The sequence below is a fragment of the Neophocaena asiaeorientalis genome, unplaced genomic scaffold (genome assembly GCF_003031525.2).
Source record: "Neophocaena asiaeorientalis asiaeorientalis breed wild unplaced genomic scaffold, Neophocaena_asiaeorientalis_V1.1 scaffold59, whole genome shotgun sequence".
NCBI classification, from domain to species: Eukaryota; Metazoa; Chordata; class Mammalia; order Artiodactyla; family Phocoenidae; genus Neophocaena; species Neophocaena asiaeorientalis.
In genome coordinates this window covers 229,454-253,180 of record NW_020174268.1, presented here as the reverse complement: position 1 = coordinate 253,180, position 23,727 = coordinate 229,454, and the positions used below count along the sequence as shown (strand labels likewise).

Genomic DNA, 23,727 nt, shown 5'->3' with positions numbered 1-23,727 from the left:
ACGACAGGGTTCATTAGGCGAGTTCTCCATCGTGTTTCAGGAAGTCAGAGATCTGGCCTGTGGAGAACACAGGTCTGTGCACATGTGTGTTGGAGGGGAGCTGATGAAAAAATACTGAATACTAAGGCATAAATGAGGCAGCAAATGAAGAAGGAGGGTAAAGGCATCCCTTCTAGATACCCCAAACAACTTCAGTGATGTATTAAAACTACAAAAACCAGGCTTTCCTGGTGGTGCAGTGGTTAAGAATCCACCTGCCAATGCGGGGGACACGGGTTTAAGCCCTGGTCCGGGAAGATCCCACATGCTGCAGAGCAACTAAGCCTGTGTGCCACAACTGAAGCCCGTGCACCTAGAGCCTGTGCTCTGCAATAAGAGAAGCCACCACAATGAGAAGCCTGCGCACCGCAACGAAGAGCAGCCCCTGCTCACCACAACTAGAGAAAGCCCGTGCGCGGCAACGAAGACCCAACGCAGCCAAAAATAAATAAATTTATTTAAAAAAAATACAAATATCAAAATTGGCCAAGACCAGCATTCTCACAGCTCCCAAGGTTCACAGGACTTCAGTACCTGGTGATGAGTTCCTCTGCGGCCTGTGAGCACAGCTGCATCTGAGACACCTCTTCTGTCGCCAGGTCAACTGCATGCTGGATGTACAAATGCGTTCGAAGAACTGGTTTACCAGAATCACACTTCTGCTTATCTTCCCAAGATTTCAGAGTGCTTTCAAAGGCCTATTTAAAATCAATATTGCAATGAATTGTTAGTTTAGAGCTCCGAGGCCCAAATAAATGTGCATTTAGATAGTACATGAATGACTTTGAAATTACTATCGTTTTCCCTAATCTAACACCTCATTAAATCTGTCATAAGTATAAAAAAGATATTTTAAAGTTCTCTAGTGGATTGCAACTAATAAAAAGTAATGTAATTGATGACGATGATTATATGACTGAAAAGTTTTAAAAAAAGATAGCTTCAATTGATGCTTCAATATTTACTATTACATGCGTAACAGACAGGATGGATATTGCAGCCTTATTTGTTATGTGTGTGGTCTTAATTAAGAATACATATTCTGATAGCTGATTCACTTTGTTATAAAGCAGAAACTAACACACCATTGTAAAGCAATTATACCCCAATAAAGATGTTTAAAAAAAAAAAAAAATAATAATAATAATAATAATACATATTCTGGGGAGTTCCCTGGTGGTGCAGTGGTTAAGAATCCGCCTGCCAATACAGGGGACAGAGGTTTGATCCCTGGTCCAGGAAGATCCCACATGCCATGGAGCAACTAAGCCCACATGCTGCAACTACTGAGCCCACCCGCTGCAACTACTGAAGCTTGTGTGCCTAGAGCGCCAAGAGCCTGTGCTCTGCAACAAGAGAAGCCACCGCAATGAGAAGCCTGCACACCACAACGAAGAGTAGCCCCCGCTCGCTGCAACTAGAGAAAGCCCGCGCACAGCAACAAAGACCCAACGCGGCCAAAAATAAAATATAATTTAAAAAAAATACAGATTTTGGAAAAGGCAAAACTATAAAGACAGTAAAAAGATGGGGTTGCCAGGGTTGGGATAAGAGAGGATGGGTAGGTGGAGGACAAGTGATTGTACGTTTGTCAAAACCTACAGAATGTAGAACACAAAGAATAATGTAAACTACTATTTTAGTTAATAATAATGTATCAATAGTGGCTCATCAGCTGTAATAAATGTACCACACTAAAGCAAGATGTTAAGGGGAACATACTAGGGGAATATAATAGGGGAATAGGAGGTGAGGAGGTATTTGGGAATGGAATCAGAATTCTCTGTCGTTTCGGCTCAATTTTCCTCTAAACCTAAAAAAATAAGCTAATTATTTTAAGAACTAAATAAATATTTGTTCATATTTTAAAGCACGATCTAAATGTCAGACTTAAGAGACAATTTAAATCTTTTCCCTTGGTTTCTATTTTTCAAAACAATTTAAGATGTTTTTTAAAGGAAAATTTAGAAGAATGTTTTTTGTTACATACCCTGTCCCTTGTGAGCATCTGAGCTCTGTTTTTGTGCACAATTTTGATAATCCCTGGAGGCTGAACCCATGCTTCACCATCCACCTGCACTGGGACTCCCTCATCACCAAATATAGTGATTTTTACTGTACGGCACTGAAATAAAACAAGTTATTTTAGAGTACAAATCATCCTGAGAAGCTGACACTCAGTCTTGTATTCACACTTGACTTTTAATCCCTTCTGTGGAATGTAATGTTATGCTTTTCCACTTAGGATAACACGGCGACAACTGACATGACAAGAAAGTCCATTATTTTACAGATGAATATACAGTGTAGGAGTCATTTGGAATAGCTTTCTCAGTGGCCCAAGTAGTGAAGTCGGGTTTGAGTAGAGAAACCAACCTGGGCTATTCGATGGTGCTGCAGTTTAATGACCCTTGAAACTGCCATTTGCACGCTATCAAATATTGCAACGACTTCCAGGATCTTGTCATCAAATGATGGTGCAGCAAATATCTGAAAGAAAAACCGACATCACACTTCCATTGATAAAGTTAAGGTTTAGGTGAAGCGGCACTTCAAACAACGTAAACTCTGCAACAGACGTATTTTTAAAAACTTATAAAAACCATTAGCAGAAAGGTAAGTAAATATTATTATGAAATGATAACCCAAGGACAAAAAATAAATCACTGAACATAGCTTAAAATAAACAAACACAATAAAAATGTTTTAAAACCCACACAGATAAAATACTCCATGCCCCTTTTATAAAGCACTCGTAGAACCAATGAACTAATATATTTCCAAATAATTCATCTTGATATAAGATGTATTAAATACCTGTTCACACTAACTCAGATATCTTGATACAATGATGCATGCAACTTTAGGAAACTTTCAAGTTTCAAAAGGTGATGCAGATTTCATAAAGTTAAAGCTAATGAACATGCAAATTATGATCCAATTCACTTGATATGTTCTAAGGGAAATCTTTCAAGGTGTTACAAGCAATATGCGTATGTGCTTTATATCTACAACAACTTTTCAGCGCATTTGAGAACATGAAAAGAAATCTCAAAGGATGAAAACACGTGGGCTTACTTTGCTTTGATGCTAAATGCATTTTCACAAAATCAACTTAACCTAAAAATTTTCAATTTCAGATGCATTACTTTGTTCCTTTTATGTCCTCTTTTACTATAACATAAATGATTGTGCCTCTGAAAAAATATTCAGTATAAAGTAGTATCATAATTAAAATTTTTACTGAAAATATCAGGACACAAATTTGGGAACTTTTCGCTATCAGACTGCTTGGTTTTAAACCCTGTCTCTTCTACTTATGAACTGCGTGAACTTTGTGTCAGTTTCTTCACTGATAAAATTTAGATAAAAATTGAGGGTAGTAAGTTATGAATGTGAAGCTCTCAGAATCCTGTCTGCCTATCTTTATTTATCTTAATCTCACTGATTTCTTCTCCTTAGAATATTTAAGAGTGATGATGGGCTGACAATTGGTTGCTAATTTAAATTTTTATACTCCAATAGGATTGGAATATATTCACATTATGAAAATTAAAAATACTTTCCAATTTATTTTATACTTTAATCCCTGCCTGCACATTTAAGAGCCCTGAGAAATCTGTTCAGTGGAACCACTACATCATGAGCTTCAAGTCAAAGGGCTTATCATTCAGTGTATGTGACTCTTCAAAGACCATGGTAAACTTCTCATTTTTATTGTTATACATACTTTCATAATTGTGCCTTCTCTCATTATCTTTAGGACAAATGCATTTCTTTTTTTTTTTTTTGGTGCGTGGGCTTCTCATCGCGGTGGCTTCTCTTGTTGTGAAGCACGGGCTCTAGGTATGCAGGCTTCAGTAGTCGCAGCATGCAGGCTCAGTAGTTGCAGCACGCAGGCTCTAGAGCACGCGGGCCTCAGTAGTTGTGGAGCATGGGCTTAGCTGCTCTAAGGCATGTGGGATCTTCCCAGACCAGGGCTTGAACCCGTGTCCCCTGCATTAGCAGGCGGATTCTTAACCACTGCGTCACCAGGGAAGTCCCTAGAACAAATGCATTTCTTAGGTTGTGTTTTTTCTTTTTTAATACAGGAAAGTATAAAAACAAAAATAGCCCTAAACCTCAATGGCCAAATGAGCAAAGTGACATTTCTAAAAATTAGAAAAATAATAATAATATAAATCTGGAAAATTAAAGGTATAGAAAGGTATTTTGGTAGGCAGAATAATATTCTCCTCCCTGCCGTCCAAAATGGCCATGTCCTAATCCCTGGAACCCGTGAATGTTACCTTACATGGCAAAAGAGACTTTGCAGATGTGATTAAATTAGGGACCTTGAGATGGGGAGATTATGTTGGATGATCTGGGTAGGCCCAGTGTAATCACAAAGATTCTTAGAAGTGGAAGAGGGAGGCAGAAGAAGAGATCAGAGTAAAGCAACGTGACAAGGACTCAACCACCTTTGTTGGCTTTGAAGATGGAGGAAGGGACCATGAACCAAGGAATGTGGGCAGCTTCTAGAAAGAGCAAGGAAATACTTACATCATCTTCTTTGGTTCCGCCCCAAAAGTTAGTGCCTCCGGCGTAGCTGGGAATGTTCAACACTGCTATCCCTTGCAGACTGGGGAGAGGAATATACTGCCCATCACACTGTAAGGTCAAAAGCTTAGAGGTCAGATAAAAAGAGCAAAACCACAAGTTTGGAAGATACTAGAATACCAATGACAAAGGACGATGGAGGAAGGTTTGTGCATAATGTGTGCTTTCCTGTAAATATATTCCTCCACATTACCTTTAACTTACTGTTTTAATTTAAAAATTTTTAAAGGGTAAATAATTATAGCCGAAGTTGTTACAGAAAACCAAATTGAAAAAAATGTTTTACAAAACAACCGAAGTGTCCACTGACAGATGAATAGATTAAAAACGTGTGATATTATAAACTTGTGATATATATATAAATGGACTATTATTCAACGATGAAATACAAGGAAATCTTGCCATTTTCAACAACATGGATTGGCTTGAGGGCATTATGCTTAGTGAAATAAGTTAGATAGAAAAAAACAAATTCTGTATGATCTCACTTATATGTGGAATCTAAAAACAAAGCAAACAAACAAGTAAAATTAAGCTAGATACAGAGAACAGCTTGATGGTTGCCAGGGGCAAGGGGGTAAGGGGTGGGCAAAATGGGTGAAGGGAATCAAAAGTACAAACTTCTAGTTATAAGATAAATAGGTCATTGAAATGTAAAGTACAGCATGGCGACCATAGTTAATACTCTGTTGAATATGTGAAGGTTGCTAAGAAAATGGATCTTAAAAGTTCTCATCACAAGAAAAAAAATTCTGTAACTGTGTACGGTGAAACTTATTAACTAGACTTATTGTGGTGATCATTTTGTAATACAGATAAAATACTGAATCATTATCCTGTACAGCTGAAACTAATATAATGTTGTATGTCAATTATACATCAAAAAAAGAAAACAAATGTTTTACCTCTTCTTTCCTCCAAAATCAGGCAGTACTTTTCATGAGTCTCTCCCAAGTCACTTAAGATATTCTTAATTGCATCATAGTTATTTTGTTCTTACTTTAAACATTGAAAGCAGGCTCTTTGAGGGTAAACTCTGGCTCCTAACCATCTCACCTAGCACCTCTCACACTCTCTGGTAGTTTGCTTGTGCTCTGTAACTAACTGGTGACTAGCTGAACTCAAGACTGAGCTTTTTAAGGAAAAAACATGCATGTCGGAAAGCACTTTACACTCCATGCCTTCTAATTAATCACGTAAATGAAAATGAATTACCACTTAACTTAAAAGAAACATACAATATCACATAGCTGGCAAAGTAATTACATATGACATATGAGTAAATTCTTACCAAATAGAAGGTTTAAGCCTTCGTTTTTAAGAGAGGAGTTTGCAGATGTCATACTTAAAACAGATGCTATATTTTCATTAAGTAATTCCCAAATTTAAAAATAACATAATTTTAGAAAAATTGCATTTTAATGCCCAATGAAAATTATCTTCAACCTTTAGAACAAATGAGAATCTGGTCTGAACCCACTTTTCAAATATTTTAAATAACTGAGACTACTTCCTAACACTAACCCTTACAGGTGTTTTTACAACCTTTCTTTTCTTTTACATAAAAACACATTCAAAGGTCCACACTGTATCTGGGCACCTAGGGCCATTCCTGACATATAACTGGTGATCAATGTGTATTTGTTAAATGAAAATATTTAGTGGAATAATAAACGTTTTTCTGAACCCAGAAATTGAACAAATATCTTTGTGTGCTTTAGAAAAAAGTCATATGGCTAACAAAGGAAATGGAAAATATGCTATCTCTGTAAATATAAAAGGCATATTTAAAAAAAAATTCAGAGCAGTCCTTAAAGGTTTTATAATGGATACACTATTTGCAAGCATAATATGGAAAAAGATGAAAGCTGTCAGAAGTTCCACATACTTTGCTGAGTTTAATATATACGCATTAGGCAAAACACCCATGGTTAAGAGCTTAATATCCATTTCATAGAGTCCCATAGGGAAAAAGGAGCAGTACATATTCAATAAATTAAGGTCACCTGACTCAACTGTTTCTCTCATATTTGGGAGTAACTTCAGTACTGTTACATTCTTTTATAATCTTCTCTATCTCCCCACATTTCCACTTGTGGTTCATAATGTGGCAAAATGCTTTAAAACTGCAGCTACACTTTTTTTTTTTCTGATTAGTGTCGGCTTTTTCTGCTCCTTTCACTAGGCAATGTGGTGTAGTGGGAAGATAGTGGGCCCGTTTTGAATTCTGTCTTTGTTTGGGCAAGAGCCTTAAACTTTCAGAGCCTCATTTTGCCATACCTTGTCCATATAGTGTGGCCAATAAGGTAAGGGACAGGAAAGCATCTAAGACACATAGTAAGGAGTCAGTAAATGTCTTTCTTCAGTCACAATTACGAATTAATATTTCATGGGGAAAAAACATTGGCGTTGAAACTTTGGCTTCTCCAGTTACCAACTGTTTGATTTTAGCTAGGCAAGTGACTTCATGCTTCTGAAATAACTAATAATACCTGCCTCATAAAGAATGAAAATAACTACCTCATAAAGTTTAAGAATTAAAGGTGATTTGTATTGATAGGAAGCATTTAGGAAACTTCAATTATTATGACTTAAAATATAGCTATAATAATTATTATTGAATGAACTAAACAAAGATAGAAAGTACTATTATATAACAAGCCAAATTTAACAAATTATGGAGACATGTTATGAGATTATGGAAATATGTGAAATTACAAAAAACATGAAGTAAAAAACATGAATTAACTATTTGTTACCATGTATTTCATTATAGATTACAGGTGAACATTGTTTTTTTCTTTCATGTATCTTAGTATTTAAAGGACTCAAAACAGTATTTGATCATTATTTCACTTAAAAAACAGAACAAGCTGTGAGATACATGTAAATTAGGTATATCTGGACCAAAAAGTCATCCTTAAGAAAAAAATTTGAATCTTAACGACAGTTTTCATTCATAGGTCAAAGGTGTTTCTACTCTAAAATTAGGAAAATTTGATGTTACAATGTTATTCTGCATTTCTGGCATTCCCATGATTGTAGAGAGGATTATAAACCTTACTCAAATGTTCTAAAACTCCGGTATGTATCAGATTCACAGTTTATGTGGCTTGAAAACAGGGTTTATATTTGCATAACTCGTTTCAGTTTAAACTGTGATTTCTTGAACATTAGGTCGATGAACTATGATTCTGCACAAAAGCATTATTTTGTCCGTTTTGCAGATGGAGAAACCAAGGTTAAAGTCTTTCTTCTGCACAAAGTCAAGACACGACTTCTTCCATACAACACAACAGGGAAAGGAAAACTTCTGAGCAAAAAGTTAAGAGTTTGTTTTGCTAACAACTGGCACCTGGTGAAAGGGACCTTTCTGGGCAGAGTTTCCCAAGCCTTGGGTCTTCTTCTCTACCTTTATCCCAAGGGATCCGGCATCAGGGAAATGAATTTTTAAACAACGGACCTTCCATAGTCCTCAGGGGTAGCAGGTGTTTTGTTTGTTTATTTTTAACTCTGTCAAAGAATTCTCTAACTTTTCTACTTTACCTTTGGTGTATATTAACATGCTTTCATTTATCTTGTTTTACTAAATTTACTTTCCTTTTCATCATTCAACATAAACTTCTATGTTAAATGTTAATGTTTCATTTGTGGATAGATTCAGATAGATTGAGGGGTCTGTTAACTGGAATGGTAAAAACTTACTTCTTATGGTCAGCAACCTCTGAAATTTAGCATTGCACTCAATTATAAATGTAGATAGCAATCCACATATTAGCAATACCCCTGACATCATCACCATTAGAAACAGATGTTTTCTATTATATTACAGATGTTTCAGATATCTCTTAAGATCTCTGTTCATCATTACTTCAAAAGTATGGTACTTATTATATATATGCTGTTAGAGGTTTGTCATTTTATGTGGCAATGAAGAAACACATATAATACTCTATAACACTTTAAAAAATATTTCATTAATTTATTTCAATATTATTTTCTTTTGTATGTATATATATTTAACTAATGCTTTAAAAATAATATTCTGAGAAGGGGTCCATAGTTTCACTAGCATGCCAAAGTGGTCCACAGCTCAAAAAAGTGTTAAGAACCTCTGTTAAATGGAGATTACAAAACAGCTGTGTAGGGTATTGTTCAGAATTTGGACCACCAATAAAAAAAGACAGAAGTAGTACTTCTGCAGAGCTGAAGGCTCTTCCAGAAATAAAGGCAATGGAGTCATTCTGAATCCAGATAGTTCCCTAAATCTTAAAGATGCCCAGCTATGGGTCTTGATCACAGCACTTAACAAATTAGGGTAAAATGATCATCTGCCTATTTCCTTCTCAAGTCAGGGCCAGGAACTGTGCAAGACAACGGGGATAACAAAGATGAACACAACTTCCTACCTGTCCTTAAGGAGAGTGTGGCCGACTAGGGGATGTCAATAAAGAAAATGAACGATTACACTACAATCCATAGGCAAGAACCCAAGTTGAGTGACGGATGGGGCTGCCAAGGATAGTGTTTACTAAGTGTGAGCCTTCCTCATTTTGTACCTTTTCAACCAGTAACATCTATCTTAATTTTACAAGCAATGATAAATCAAACCAGCTGATCATGTAGTTATGCTGTAGAGTGGAAGGTAGAACAGGCTTATCTTTACTAGGACATTTAGTTGATCATGAATGAGCCAGGCACCTCTTGATAGTCTACGTTCCACTATCAAGATAACACCTAAAACAAAAACGTCCTGTTTAATACACTGAGTTGTCAACTTAAGATGTGCACACCTTTCTGTATGCAGTCTATACCTCAATTTAAAATATCTAGTTATAAAAAGATACAAGATAGGAAAGACACGCTTATCAGCATAAACAGTGAGCCCTGGATCAAAGGTGAAAGAAAATAACATTCTAAGAAAGCAGTAGACTTTTCAGAGTCATGTCCCCAATTTTCTTTTTCCTGTTAATCAGAGATTAAATAACTTTTGCTGTCCTTAATTTACTATTTAAATTAGTTTAAAAATACTAAAAAGTTTAAATGCTCAAAATCTCTTTTCATTTAAGTAACTTGTTAGAGATAATTAAAACAAAAAATACATTTAAATTAAAAGGTTCTATTTACTATGATATTTTGAGGGATCTGTGAAACTTCAGGCATTATAGAATTGGGTCAGAATTTGGAAAATTAAAATGGAAAAATCTGTTTAAAATGCTATCCTGGGGACTTCCCTGGCGGTCCAGTGGTTAAGACTTCGCCTTCCAATGCAGGGGGTGGAGGTTTGATCCCTGGTCAGGGAGCTAAGATCCCACATGCCTCTTGGCCAAAAAACCAAAACATAAAAAACAGAAGCAATTGGGCTTCCCTGGTGGCGCAGTGGTTGAGAGTCTGCCTGCCGATGCAGAGGACACAGGTTTGGGAAGATCCCACATGCCGCGGAGCAGCTAAGCCTGTGAGCCATGGACGCTGAGCCTGTGCGTCCAGAGCCTGTGCTCCGCAACGGGAGAGGCCACAACAGTGAGAGGCCCGCGTACCACAAAAAAAAAAACAAACAAAAAAAACCAGAGCAATATTGTAACAAATTCAATAAAGACTTTAAAAATGGTCCACATCAAAAAACGTCTTAAAAACAACGCTATCCCATATATATGTACTCCCATGGCCCTACCATTTCACAGAGCACCTCAATTCCACAGGAACATCCAAATTTCAGGATCTAATGACAATGGTAATTGTGTCACACATATCCAGTGTCTATATCTCCTTTGGTGTAAAGTTGATAACCACGTTTATTTTTTCTCCTCAAGTGTTTAAACACTATTCAAGAGAAACTGAGGCCAAATCAGCTCCACAAATAAATCTTTTTTTTTTTTGAAAGTAAGATAATGTGAAATGCCTTTACTTCTAGATGAACTTACCTCAAGTTGAACTCTCTGTTCCAAATTCTTGTACGATCTCTGTAATAACTCCCGGGTTCCAAGGACTCCATACCACATCAAGTTTTTAGTTCGGCTCCTGAAAATAAATGTTGGCAGAGAACTTCAGTATAACTATTATTTATTTACTCTTGAAAGGCAGAGAGAGCAAAAGAGGTAATAAACGAAATTAAAGTAAAATTGCCTTTGCATAATTACATTATTGCTATTACCAAAATTACCTGCATTTTTCAGGGTGCTCCTCTCTCTTATTATTAAATTCTAATGAAATTTTTGCATCTAATCCAATCCCAAAGTAATTGTTCATGACACATTTTTCAGAATATCCATCTCTATAATAAGGAAAAGTACATAAAAGTCAATTTCTGGTTCCTAAAAACAATTACAATCTGCACACAAAATAGCGCTTAACACCATTCAAGCCTCCATTTCTTATAGAAGAGAGGGAAGCTTAGCAGGAATCATTTCCTATTCATATGCCATGCACACGACCCCAGTACACGTCTGTGATTTTCAGTACATATGATGTAAAGTGATGGTGGGCAGGGCAAAGCAGAGACAGAGTCATGGTAATGCTTTTCTGTTAATTGTAACAAAATCTTAGTTCTTCAACTTCCTACATAAGCCCCTCACTACGCACACAAATGGGAGGGCCTTGCAGTCAGATGTCAACTGTCCTCTTTTTTTAATTAGAAAGTCTCCTCCACACTTGTACTTTTATTGAACATTTATTGAGCAGTAAACAACTAGATCGAGTCCCTTCTTCTAGGTGCTCTGGAAAGTAAATACAAAGGAGTACAGTAGTGTCCTTCAAGAGTGTCATTAGAGAGATGAGACATAGCGAAAGCAAAATTAAATATGGAAGTAAAAAGAAGTACATACTGAACAGCTAATTTTAAGGAGTTTTGAGAAGGGAAGGGACCAATGTGGGCCACAAGCTTTCTGAAATAAGTCAACCTAGAGGCCGAATGTGGACAGATGGCAGAATTGGCAAGACGGAGAAAAAATGAGGTGAAAGGAATAGGCAAAATGTGAGTATGAAGGCAGCGATGAATAAAATATTCCAGGGAAAAGTGTGCAGAGCTGTGACTCACTTCGCCATTGGGTTGTTATCCAAGACCACAGACTGGAAGGGACCTACCTCAGATCATGAAAACCACTGTATTTCAAGTGGGTCAACGTACTCATCATTATCGACTTTTGAACTTTTCTGATGATCCTTTTTGGATGTGAAACTATATTTACTGCAATGCATTTAAAATGTTACCATTCGTATAAAACAAAAACAAGGAAAGCCAAAACAAAATATTTGCAGAAGTATTTTCTTACACTGAATCTGGATCTGGGTCAATAAATGGCGTTGCACCGAAAGGATCAATATTTGCTAGTAACATTTTGTTGATGATAGAACTCCCAGCAATTGAGGCAGCTAGTCCTGCTCTTAAACCTGGACGGAAAAAAATACAGGATCGCGCGTTAAGAGAAAAACAGAAAGAGCCAGTCCATTGTTTTTAGACCTAATCAGAAACACCTTGCTCCCAAAGCATGGCTTTCAGAGTCTGTTCTTCTCATTAATCATAACTAAGAACTATGACGTTGGTAAATACAAGGGTTTTTTTAAACTTTTTATTTTATATTGGAGTCTAGCCGATTAACAATTTTGAGATAGTATCAGGTGCACACAAAACAACTCAGCCATACGTGGTAAATACAAGGTTGTTGATGCTTCTTGGATGGTTGTTGTCATAAAAAATGAAGCAGGTGAGGACCTAAATAGGAATCTCTTTGTGACAGTTTCTTATTTACCATCAATGATTCTGTAACTTCAACAAGTACTTCCTTTTTATTAGCAAATAAGGTAGTAAGCCTGTAAGGAATTTACAATAAAGGCTGAATTATCCAGAATGTCATAGAGTTATCACTTCCATACTCTCAAAGCATAGATAATGATACTCAAGTAAAAATGTTGACATGTAAGGTGAAAATTCAGTTTTGGTGTCAAGAATAAGTAGCAAAATATTAAACACAGGTATTTATGAATTTTAGAAGAATACAGTATTGAACATAAAAATGAAGCATTTATATTACCTCTAAATATGCAAAACTTCAAATTCATTTCAACAACTAGTTAGCTTTCGACTAACTAGTTATGGTATTCAAAGCTAACGAAGTTTATGATCTACAAACCCAATATTAAGGCTAGAAGCACTAAAGTCTGGCGAGAAGACAAAGGAATAGGGACCCAAGGGAACAGATCGACAAAAAGGAAAGAATAGTTCAGAAAAATATGTCATGCAATTGAGAAACACGAGGAAAAAAAGTCCTTTCGTTAGCAAACATTCCTTTCCACAACAATGTGCTCCTTTTAGAAGACGTTCATTATTTAACTACAAAGTTTAGCTGATTATCAAATAATCAAGATGAATTTTATTCTGTCATTTAATTTCATAGTTTTGAATATGCAATGGTATACTCTGCTATGACAGTTCCCTTTATGTCTAAATAAGTAAACAGATGAACAAAACAACCATGCTGGTGAGAGAAAAGAACAGTTTGAAGAGGTGAAGAGTCATATTTCAGATGCCCCATAGAAAAGTACAGTATTTTCTAAAATGTTTTAAGGTTAGCCATATTTACAGCTTCAGCCCAGAAAGGTTCATCCCAGGGCTCCAGGTTTGAAGAGAGATATGACCTCTAGACATGGAAGCCTTTCCAGAACCAAATGTATTCTGGATTTATCTTTTTTATTTTAATATTTTCATTAAGATGTAATTTACATACCATAAAATTCACTCCTTTAAAGTATATAATTCAGTTGTTTGTAGTATATACACAAAGTTGTGCGGTGATCACTATTAATTGAGAACTTTTTATTACTCCCCCAAAGAAACCCCTTACCCATTAGCAGTCATTTTCCATTCCTCCCATTGCCCCCTGTTCTCAGATCCTGGGAACCACTAAACTATCTTCTTTCTCTGTGGATTTGACTATTCTGGACATTTCATGTAAATGGAATCACATAATATGTGCCTTTTTGTGTTGAGCTTCTTTTGCTTGGCATAATGTTTTCAAGGGTAATCATGTTGTAGCATATATCAGCGCTTCATCCTTTTAATGGTTGACTAATATTCCATTGTATGGATATACCACATTTTGTTCCTCCATTCATCAACTGATGAATATTTGGGTTGTTTCCACTTTTTGGCTACTATGAACAATGTTGCTAAAAACAGTCATGTACTAGTTTTTGTGCAGACATGTATTTTCAGTTCTTATGGGTATATATGTAGTAGTAGAGTTTCTGGATTATATGTTAACTCTGTGTTTAACCCTTTGAGGAACTGCCAAACTGTTTTCCAAAATGGCTGCACCATTTTACATTCTAACCAGCAGTGCATGAAAGTTCCAATTTCTCCATGTCCTTGACAATATTTGTTATTATCTGTCTTTTTTTGATAGTCATCCCAATAGGGTAAAGTGGTATCTCATTGTGGATTTCACTTCATTTCCCTGTGAGCAATGATGTTGAGCATCTTTTCATGTGCTTATTGGACATTTGAATAACTTTTAGGGAAAATGTCTACTCAGATCCTTTGACCATTTTTAAATTGGGATATGTCTTTCTATTGTTGAATTTTTAAGATTTATCTATATATCTTGGATGCTAGTCCTTTATCAGATATATTATTTGCAACTATTTTCTCCCATCCTGTGGATTGGATCTCACTTTCTTGACAGTGCCCTTTGATTCACAAAAATTTTTAATTTTAGTGAAGTCCAATTTATCTTTTTTTCTTTTGTTGTTTGTGTTTTTGGAGTCATGGCTAAGAAACATTGCCTAATCCAAGGTTATGAACATTTATGTCTATGTTTTCATTTTATAGTTTCATATTTTTAGCTCTTACCTTTAAGTCTTTTATCCATAATGAGTTAATTTTTATATATGGTGTGAGGCAGGGGTCCATCATAATTCTTTGCATGTGAATATCTAGTTGCCCTGGTACCACTGATTGAAAAGACTATTCTTTCCTCATTAAATAATTGTCTTAGCACATTTGTTGAAAATCAATTGACCATAAATGTAGGGGTTTATTTCTGGACTTTCAGTTCTATTCTATTGATCTATATGACCATTTTCATGGCAGCACTATGCAGTTTTGATTACTGTAGCTTTGGAGGAAATTTTGAAATCAGAAAGTGTTTTTCCTTCAACTTTGTTCTTCCTTTTCAAGACTTTTCAGCTATCCTGAGTTCTTCGTATTTCCATTAAGAATTTTAAGGTCAGCTTATCAATTTCTTCAAAAAAGGCAATTGTGATTTTGATAAGGGTTGTGTGGAATCTTTGGCTCAATTTGAGGAGAGCTGCCATCTGAGTAATATCTAGTCCTCTGATCCATGAACACAGATGTCTTTCAATTTTGTTAGGTCTTTTAAAATTTCTTTCAACAATGTTTTGTAGTTTTCAGTATTCAAATAGTTCAGCTTCTTGGTTAAATTTACTCAGTTTTTTGGGTTATTTTGGATGCTATTGGAAATTATTTTCTAAAGATCTTCAGATTGTTCATTACTAGTGTACAGAAATACAATTATTTTTTATATATTGCTCTTTTATCTTGAAACCTTGTTTTTGTTTATTAGCTCTAATTGTGCATGTGTGTGTGTGTGTGTGTGTGTGTGTGTGTGTGTGTGTATTCCTTAGGATTTTCTATATACAAGGTCAAAGTATGAAGAGATACAGTTTTGCTTTCTCCTTTCCAGTTTGAATGCCTTTAATTCTTTTTATTTTGCCTAATTGCCCAAGGTAGAAGCTCCAACAAGGCTGAATAGAAGTGGGTAGTTTGGACATCCTTGTCTTGCTCCTAATATTAGGGAGAAAGATTTCAGCCTTTCACCATTAAATATGAGGTTGGCTATAGGTTTTTCATAGATGCCCTTCTCAGGCTAAAGAAGTTTTTTTCTATTCCTAGTTTGTTGAGTGGTATTACCACTGGAAGGTGTCGAATTTTTTTTTAATGCCTTTTCTGTATTTATTGAGATGATTGTATAGTTTTTGCTCCTTATTCTATTAAGATGGTATACTACATTGATTAATTTTCATATGTTGCATCAATTCTGCATTAGTAGGATACTATGCACTTGATCATGGTGTATAATTCTTTTTATATGTTGTTGGATTCAGTTAGCTAGGATTTTGTTGAGGATTTTTGTGTTACTATTCATCAAGGATATTGGTCTATAGTTTTCTCATGATGTCTTTGACTGGTTTTGGTGTCAGGGTAATACTGGCCTCATAGAATGAGTTAGAGAGTGTTCTTTCAACAACAACAACAAAAAGACACAAATGATCTTATTTCCAAAGCGTAAAGAGACTAACAGACAAAGAAAACAAACTTATGGTTACCAAAGGGGAAAGGGACGTGGGGGGAGGGATAAATTAGGAGGCTGGGATTAACATACACACACTACTATGTATAAAATAGATAACCAACAAGGATCTACTGTATAGCACAGGGAACTATACTCAATGTTACGTAATAACCTATAAAGGAAAAGAATCTGAAAAAGAATATATATATGAAACTGAATTGCTGTGCTATACATCTGAAACTTACATGATAATGTAAATCAACTACACTTTAATAAAAAATAAATAAAATGTAAGTTAAGAAAAGTGTTCTTTCTTTTTCTAGTTTTTGGAAGAGTTTGTAAGGGACTGGTGTATTAATTCTTCTTTAAACATTTGGTAGAATTCACCAGTGAAGCAATTTGGGCCTGGGCTTTTCTTTGGAGGAAGTTTTTTGATTACTAATTCAATCTCTTTCCTTGTCATAGATCCAGCTAGATTTTCTATTTCTTCTTGAATCAGTTTCAGTAGTTTGCCTGTTTCTAGGAGTTTGTCCATTTCATCTAAGTTACCTAATTTGTTAGCATGCAATATTTTATAGTTTTTCCTTACAATCCTTTCTATTTCTGTAAGGTCCATAGCAAAGTCTCCTCTTTCATTCCTGATTTAAGGAACTTGAATCTTCTCTCTTATTTTCTGGGTCAGTCTAGCTAAAGGCTTATCAATTTTGTTAAACTGTTCACAGAACCAACTTCTGGTTTTATTGATTTTCTGTAATGTTTTATATTCTCCTATTTCACTTATTTCCACTAAAAACTTTATTATTTCCTTCCTACTGCTTGTTATGGGTTTGTTTACTCTTATTTTTCTAGTTTATTGAAGTGGAGAGTTAGGTTTTTGTAGTCATTCTACTTTTCAAATGTAGACATTTAATACATTTCACTCTAGCACTACTTTAGCTGCATCAAATAAATTTTGGTACGGTGTATTTTTGTTTTCATTCATACCAAAGTATTTTTTAAAATTTCTCTGTGATTTGTTTTTCTTTGACCCACTTATTTCCACATATTTGTGCATTTCCCAAATTTCCTTCTGTTATTGATTTTTAATTTCATTCCATTGTGGTTGGAGGTCATACTTTCTATGATTTCAATCCTTCTAAATTTATTTAGAATTGTTTTATGGCCTAATATATGGCCTATCTTGGAGAATTTTCCATATGCACTTGAGAAGAATGTGTATTTTGCTATTGTTAGGTGGAGTGTTCCGTAGACATATTAGCTATACTTGTCTTACGTGTTTTTCAAATTTTCTATTTCCTTCTTGCTGTCTAGTTGTTTTATTCATTACTGAAAGTGGGATAATAAAGTCTCCAACTATTATTATTGAATTATGATTCACCTTTAAAAATAATTTGTAGGAGAAATTGATTTTCAGGGTGTAATTTGGGTTCCAATCTACTCTGGAACGAATCTGGAAAGTTTTCACTGAGTCAAACAAATGGTACTTAAGGATACCTCTGAGACATCTACATCTACATCTACATCTACATCTACATCTACATCCCATCCTTTCCACACAAGTCCTTTGGTTTCTGCTAATATTATCCTAATCCCAAGTCTTTATCCAGGGAAGGCTATGGAGATACATAAAAGGTAGTAGAATATAAGATCAAATTTACCATAAGTACTTACATGCAGATTCCTGGGCTCCACTCTAGAACTACTCAATGAGAATTTCTCAGGGCAGGGTTCAGAAACACTTGCTTTAATACTTCCTAGGCAACTCTTGTACACACCAAAGTCTAAGGATCTGGACTCTGACTGACAAGAGTACCAAGAACATTTTCTTAAAGGAACATTTACCTTTAAGAACACATTTCTAGGGACTTCCCTGGTGGTTCAGTGGTAAAGAATCCGCCTTACAATGCAGGGGACGCAGGTTTGATCCCTCGTCAGGGAGCTAAGATCCCACATTCCGCTGGGCAGCTAAGCCCACGTGCCGCAAACTACAAAGCCCACGTACCCTGGAGCCTGCACACCACAACTGGAGAAGAGAAAACCCGCACAACACCACTAGAGAGAAGCTTGCGCACCACAATGAAGAGCCCACACGCCTCAACGACAGGTCCTGCATGCCTCAACGAAGATCCCGGTGCCACAACTAAGACCCGGCACAGCCAAAAATAAACAAAAATAAATAAATAATAAATCTTAAAAAAAAAAAAAAGAACACAGTTCTATAGTTCAGGAAAATGAGTACTTATACGTTTTCACGGAAATACTTAAAAATACACCATGTTTCAGAATCTGTACTACCTGGGCAGATTATTCTGGTATTGAGCACTGGGAGGTTTTCTTTACTGGCTGCCACAGCAGGACCAGAGCCAGAGTCAGTTTGGGAACGACTTGCCCGGCCATCTGGAGACCGAGGTGCAGTTTTAACTGTTGGCAAAAAGTCCAGATTAAAAGGAGATAAAGTTACAAAAATAAGCAAGTCCTTACACACTCAAGACATAAAATAATTTCATACATGTTTAATCAGTAGAACCAAAAATAATTACACTGTGTTTATTCTTTTACCATTTTCTGTTCATTTTCTTGGGATTTACTATGTGGAAGGAGTCTGCCACAGTTAGAAGTCTTGATCTCCCATTTTGAACAGATGGCAATTAATAAAAAATAGATGCTTACCATAATTAAAGGTCAGTGATACTCATAATTTGAATGTGAGAAACCCATTATTTAAAAAAAAGGCAATTCTGAAGCCTGACAATTTTTGAAAACGGAACATGTGTTGCAGTGTATACTACCAATGCAATCCTTTTCTCAAAAATGTTGGATAAATGATAAAATTTAAGGAATGTAATTCCCAGAGCTAACAGTGAAACATGAGTAACATTTTCTTCTACACTTGGAAGGAAAAATATTATTTTTTCAAATGAAACCAATATACTTTTCCTGTACTTCCCAATTAATTATTTACTCAAGACAATGATTTGTCCAAAACAGTTTTATCATATTTTTATAAAAGCTCAATATGTTTAAAAAATTATTCCAAAACAGAATTACTCTCAAAGTAAACAACAAAAAGAGAGATTTAATTCTATCTAAACTGGGGCACTTTAATGGAGAGCAAATAGTATCTTTAACTAATTTAGGAGCGATTGGCAAGTGTTTAAAAAAACAGTAATCCTCAAACTCAATTTAAAAATACTCTAAAACTTAATTATGTTTACTCTCCCTAAGACTAATTACAAACTAACTATATTAATCTTACACACTCATCTCTCTGTTCAAAAACAGTCCAGGTGCACTAAAGAGAAGTAGCAGAACAGCCACTCTTTTTTTTTTTTTTTTTTGACAGATGGGAGCCCTGGAACTAATTTCTAATAAAAATAACCTTTTGATATTCATCTCTGATAAAAAACAGAGTGTGTTCTAGTGACTAAGATTGATCTTCCATTGCAGGTAACTAAATTAATGTTTCATGGTTCTTCTTAAACATAACATCTCATTGATCATATTAATGTGTATTTTGCACATCTCAGATACACGAATTATTATATTATTCAATGATAATACAATGAATATGCTTCAAAAAATTAATGATTAACACAGAAACACTTCTACTGCTACTGATTCCCACTGAATTGGATTACTAGCCAAAAAATAAGATCAAATACTGCTCCATAAAGACTTGTACAATCTATGCCTATTTCAATAACAGTATCTACACCACTATATCTGTATTTTTTTGGTTTCCTTTGCAGGCTATAATGGAAGTGTCAAATTCATGAGAGTATAGCAAGGTGGGATGGTAGCTGGTTAGAAAACCATTACCAATGAGTGCTGAAAAACCGATCCTCCAAAGAGAGCCATTCATTATGGCTCATTATGTCCAGAATGAGTAGTACAGGTATCAGAGTATTCTTGCATTACAGAAATATCTGGAGAATATTGCTCAAAACGGAGCATCGTATTTTAATGGGGTATCATAGTGACCAAACGGGTGCAACCAGAAAAAAAAAGTATAAAATCATCAAATTAGATTGGTAAAACAATTTAGGAGAGAGAATCTGGAAAAGAAGATATAATGTGTGGGAAGAGACTACGATGCCATGAAAGCTGTTTTCAGTATCATTTCAGGGTTGCCACACAGCAGAGTCACCTTCAATATCGTGAAATGATGTGTGTAAAATTGCTTTTAAACTAGCCATAAAGCCCTACACAAATGTCAGTAGTTGTTACTGTTAACATTATCATACATAAAAGTTTATTAATAATAGCTATAATCATGGGTAGAAATTTAAGGAAGAATATATAAAGCTCAATACATTAACAAAAAAAAAAAACTTCCTAAGAATTAGAGCTGACCATAAGAGGGGGACGAAGTGAAAGTGAGTAGTCCGAAGGCTCAATGACCATCGGTCAAGGTTGTAAAATATGCCTGCGTTGGATTATATCCTGCAATGGGGCCATTTAAGGTCTAAAAGATCTAAGGTTATAAAATTGGGTTGCGTGCTGGAATAGGTACACATAAGGTCTAAGAGGACTAAGGATGTAGAATATAAAAGCACTGGTTGTATGTCAGACATGTGGGGTCTATAATATGGTCTAATTTCAAAGTTCCTAAGAGTTTTAAATACAATTAAGAACTACTCTTTTCAAAGTTAGTGTTAGCGACAACAACGGAAGTAGTAGCAATAATCATAATAGTGATAATGACAGCAGACATTCCTTTACAGCACAATGTACCAGGTGCTATTTTAGGCACTTAATGTGTGTTAACTTATTTAAAGGTCGCAACAAGTAGGTACATTATTATCATTTTATCACTATTATCATTATAGCATTTCACAAATGAGGAAACCACAGAGAACTTAGGTAATCTATCCAAGTTTATATGTAATGAAAGTAAAAGCAAAAATTTAATGATGGCAAACAGTTGTGATATAATATCCATTGATTTTCATTAGTACTATGTAATTATTTTCATATTATCTTCTCATCTTCATTAATATTTCTGCTTGTTTTATTCTAGTAAATTAACACTTTTTCCCTCATACAACATGAAAAATTAAAAGTATAAATTCATTTTCAATTAAAACCTAAAAGGTAGAGAAATAGTTAATATTATTCAAGCAACTACACAATAATTTCCTGGCAAAAATAATTTCAGTAGAGATAGGGTTGTAACTAGATGTCCTATGATTTAAAAACTTAATTTAGCGATAAGGATTATCAGCCATCTAGGCTGATCAATGGAACTCAAGGGACTGATAAATTATTTAAATGTCAAGTTTTATGCATGTGAGGCCTGCAGCTTCCATATTATTCTCAAAGGAATCTGAGGGTTAAAATAGGTTAAAAACTGCTGTTTTGGTGTTTACTCTTTCTTCAGGAAAATTAAGATATTTAGCCACATTTGGTCCCCAAATCCTTAGTTTATTATGATGATTTCTAGATCATGTGATAAAAAAGGGATGTGAGAGTATTTGACAACGGTCTAAATAATGTTACCTTCATTATTTTAGCATTCATGAATATCTAAGCTTTAACTTCTGAAAAACCTTGTTAAAAATAAAAATACAAATAGTTTATTTCAAACTGACAGGCCTTTCAAAAACTAAAAGCAGAATTACATTTTATTTAATTCCAAAATAATTTTATCACAGTTTTCTTACCAGTTAATGACACTTTTGCATCATCTTCTTTTGATTCATCTTTAGACTCATCTGTTTCTGTGCTATCGTAATCAAATGATTGATTAACTGGTTCAGAGGAGTGAACTGTCTGGTCATCCATCACTTTAAGTACCCAGAAGAGAAGTATGTTTGAACAAGCAAAAATAAGATCCATAAATATTAAAATATGCTTAAAAAAGGAAAATTGAAATAGAAACCCAAAGAGATTCCACATTCACAAATAAGCACTGATTGGCGATGAACTTTGGGGTCATGTGATGTCTGTTAAGTACTAGATTATAAAAGGAAATATTTTAAAGTGTCAAAATTATATTTTTAGTGGAAGAGAAAAATAAAATATAAGAACTTTAGAGAATGAAATACAAGTCCAATTACAAGTTACAATCTGTTTCTGAATATTAATTATTTGTATTAAAGTTAACTTCTAATCTACTACTAAAATTCTAAGAGAAGTATACATATTACATTAATACAAAAAAATAAAATATACGTGTAACTTTTATAAACTCTTAAAGAAGCAACATCAACATTTAGGAAATAAATGTTAAAATATTTTCAAAGTAGTTTATAGGTTTGATATTCTTTAAGAATTTAACAGATTCCAGTTTAAAAATTTTAGAAATATGATTTAAAGGTAATTTTTAACTTTATTTTAATGTTTCCAGTGTACTTTATCTCTGAAACTTTTTAAAGTGTGTCCAGACTGACCAACAGGAAAATTCCCTCGTGCTTGCCACGGGAATGCTGCTCCCTTCTTCAGAAGTTACTTTTGTTAATGTGTACCTTTTCCGGCCTCTTCAATGACTTGCCTCACTGCTTTCTTTAAACTGTTTGCCCGCAGCATTATTTCCCTCGGTTTGACAGTTTTCTGGGAGGAAGGTTTTGTAGTGTCATCCAAGAGTTGTTCCTTGCTTTCACACAAGGATTCTTCGCTGGACGATTCCACAGGATCTTCTTCTACAATGAGAGGGCTGATGCCCGGGAGAACCGGACTAGCCTGGGAATCTGTGTGCAAAGCCTGGAGCAGTTGTTCAAGCTTCTCATTTAGAACTGAACACTAAGAAAACAAAAACGCGGTAATGAATCTTCATTTAGTGGAGATGGAAAGTGATAGTTTAAATGAATGGTTTTTGATTTTTAGAGGAAAGATGCCTACACTGATGTTTATCATTAATTGGTTATCGATTATAAATTATACCTTAGACAGCTATGGACTTAATAATTTATAATTTTTTAGAAAACAGCACAATTATTCTGTAAATTTACTGATTTATACTTCCAGAACTATTCAAGCACCACTGCACACGTGAAAATCTTTACAATCTTCCCAAAGCTATTTTTCTTTAAAAGAAAACAACGAAGGCTTCACGATAAAGTGACACATTACATTAACAATTTACACATTACACAAAATTTGCTGTACATTATACAGCAAAACATTGCATAAACTTTTTTTTTTAGTAATCAACTTACGGCACTGCCAAGCCTGTCTGAGTCTTGTAAACACAAACTGCCAAGTCTGGCTGAGTCTTGTAAACTCACCTTCAAACCTTTGGCTTGCAAAAGAGTGACAGTACTTAAGGGATTATTGGCTCAAAGAAAGAGAAAAAGGAATATGCACAGGATAAGGAAGAACGATGCAGAACGATGCAGAAAGAAAACAGGTACTGGGCCCTTGTTTCTTTCTGCTTTTCTTGAATTCCTAAGAGTAAAGAAACATTTAGAACTGAAGCTATTGACACTACTGCCTAATATACGTTTTACCTCCACACAATTTCCAGTCCCTTCCGCCTCCCTTTATTTTTGATGACTTGCCAAGAGAGAGTTACAGCAGAGATAGTTATGAGAAAAAAGTGTGACTACAGAGGGTTTCTGTTTCCTGAAGCTCTCCACAGAGCAGAAAAACAAGAGAAAGAGGTTGAAAACTTCAAATGTATATTTCTATTTTCTTTTCCTTCCACTCAATCAAACCACCATCTACAGCTGGGTAAGATCATTCCTTTGCAAAGCCCAAGAGAGCCAAGCGTTCTGTGAGAATGCCCTGTCGTGAACAAATGAAAGCAAAGATGGTAGCATTCAAGGTTCAGTAAACGATTCTT

General features: G+C 35.1%; 1 protein-coding gene across 3 annotated transcripts in view; it reads right to left on the bottom strand.

The window, feature by feature from the left end:
- DGKH (diacylglycerol kinase eta) overlaps window positions 1-23,727 on the bottom strand; it is a 164,362-nt gene that overhangs the window by 15,938 nt on the left and 124,697 nt on the right. For all 3 annotated transcript variants that reach the window (XM_024755605.1, XM_024755604.1, XM_024755606.1), the window contains 10 exons: window positions 22,412-22,685; window positions 21,608-21,730; window positions 18,240-18,365; window positions 11,907-12,024; window positions 10,799-10,909; window positions 10,560-10,656; window positions 4,582-4,689; window positions 2,416-2,529; window positions 2,030-2,164; window positions 574-737 (listed from right to left, as the gene is read on the bottom strand). In XM_024755605.1, the coding sequence (XP_024611373.1) occupies window positions 574-737; window positions 2,030-2,164; window positions 2,416-2,529; window positions 4,582-4,689; window positions 10,560-10,656; window positions 10,799-10,909; window positions 11,907-12,024; window positions 18,240-18,365; window positions 21,608-21,730; window positions 22,412-22,685 (1,370 nt within the window). The remainder of the gene's footprint in view (window positions 1-573; window positions 738-2,029; window positions 2,165-2,415; window positions 2,530-4,581; window positions 4,690-10,559; window positions 10,657-10,798; window positions 10,910-11,906; window positions 12,025-18,239; window positions 18,366-21,607; window positions 21,731-22,411; window positions 22,686-23,727) is intronic.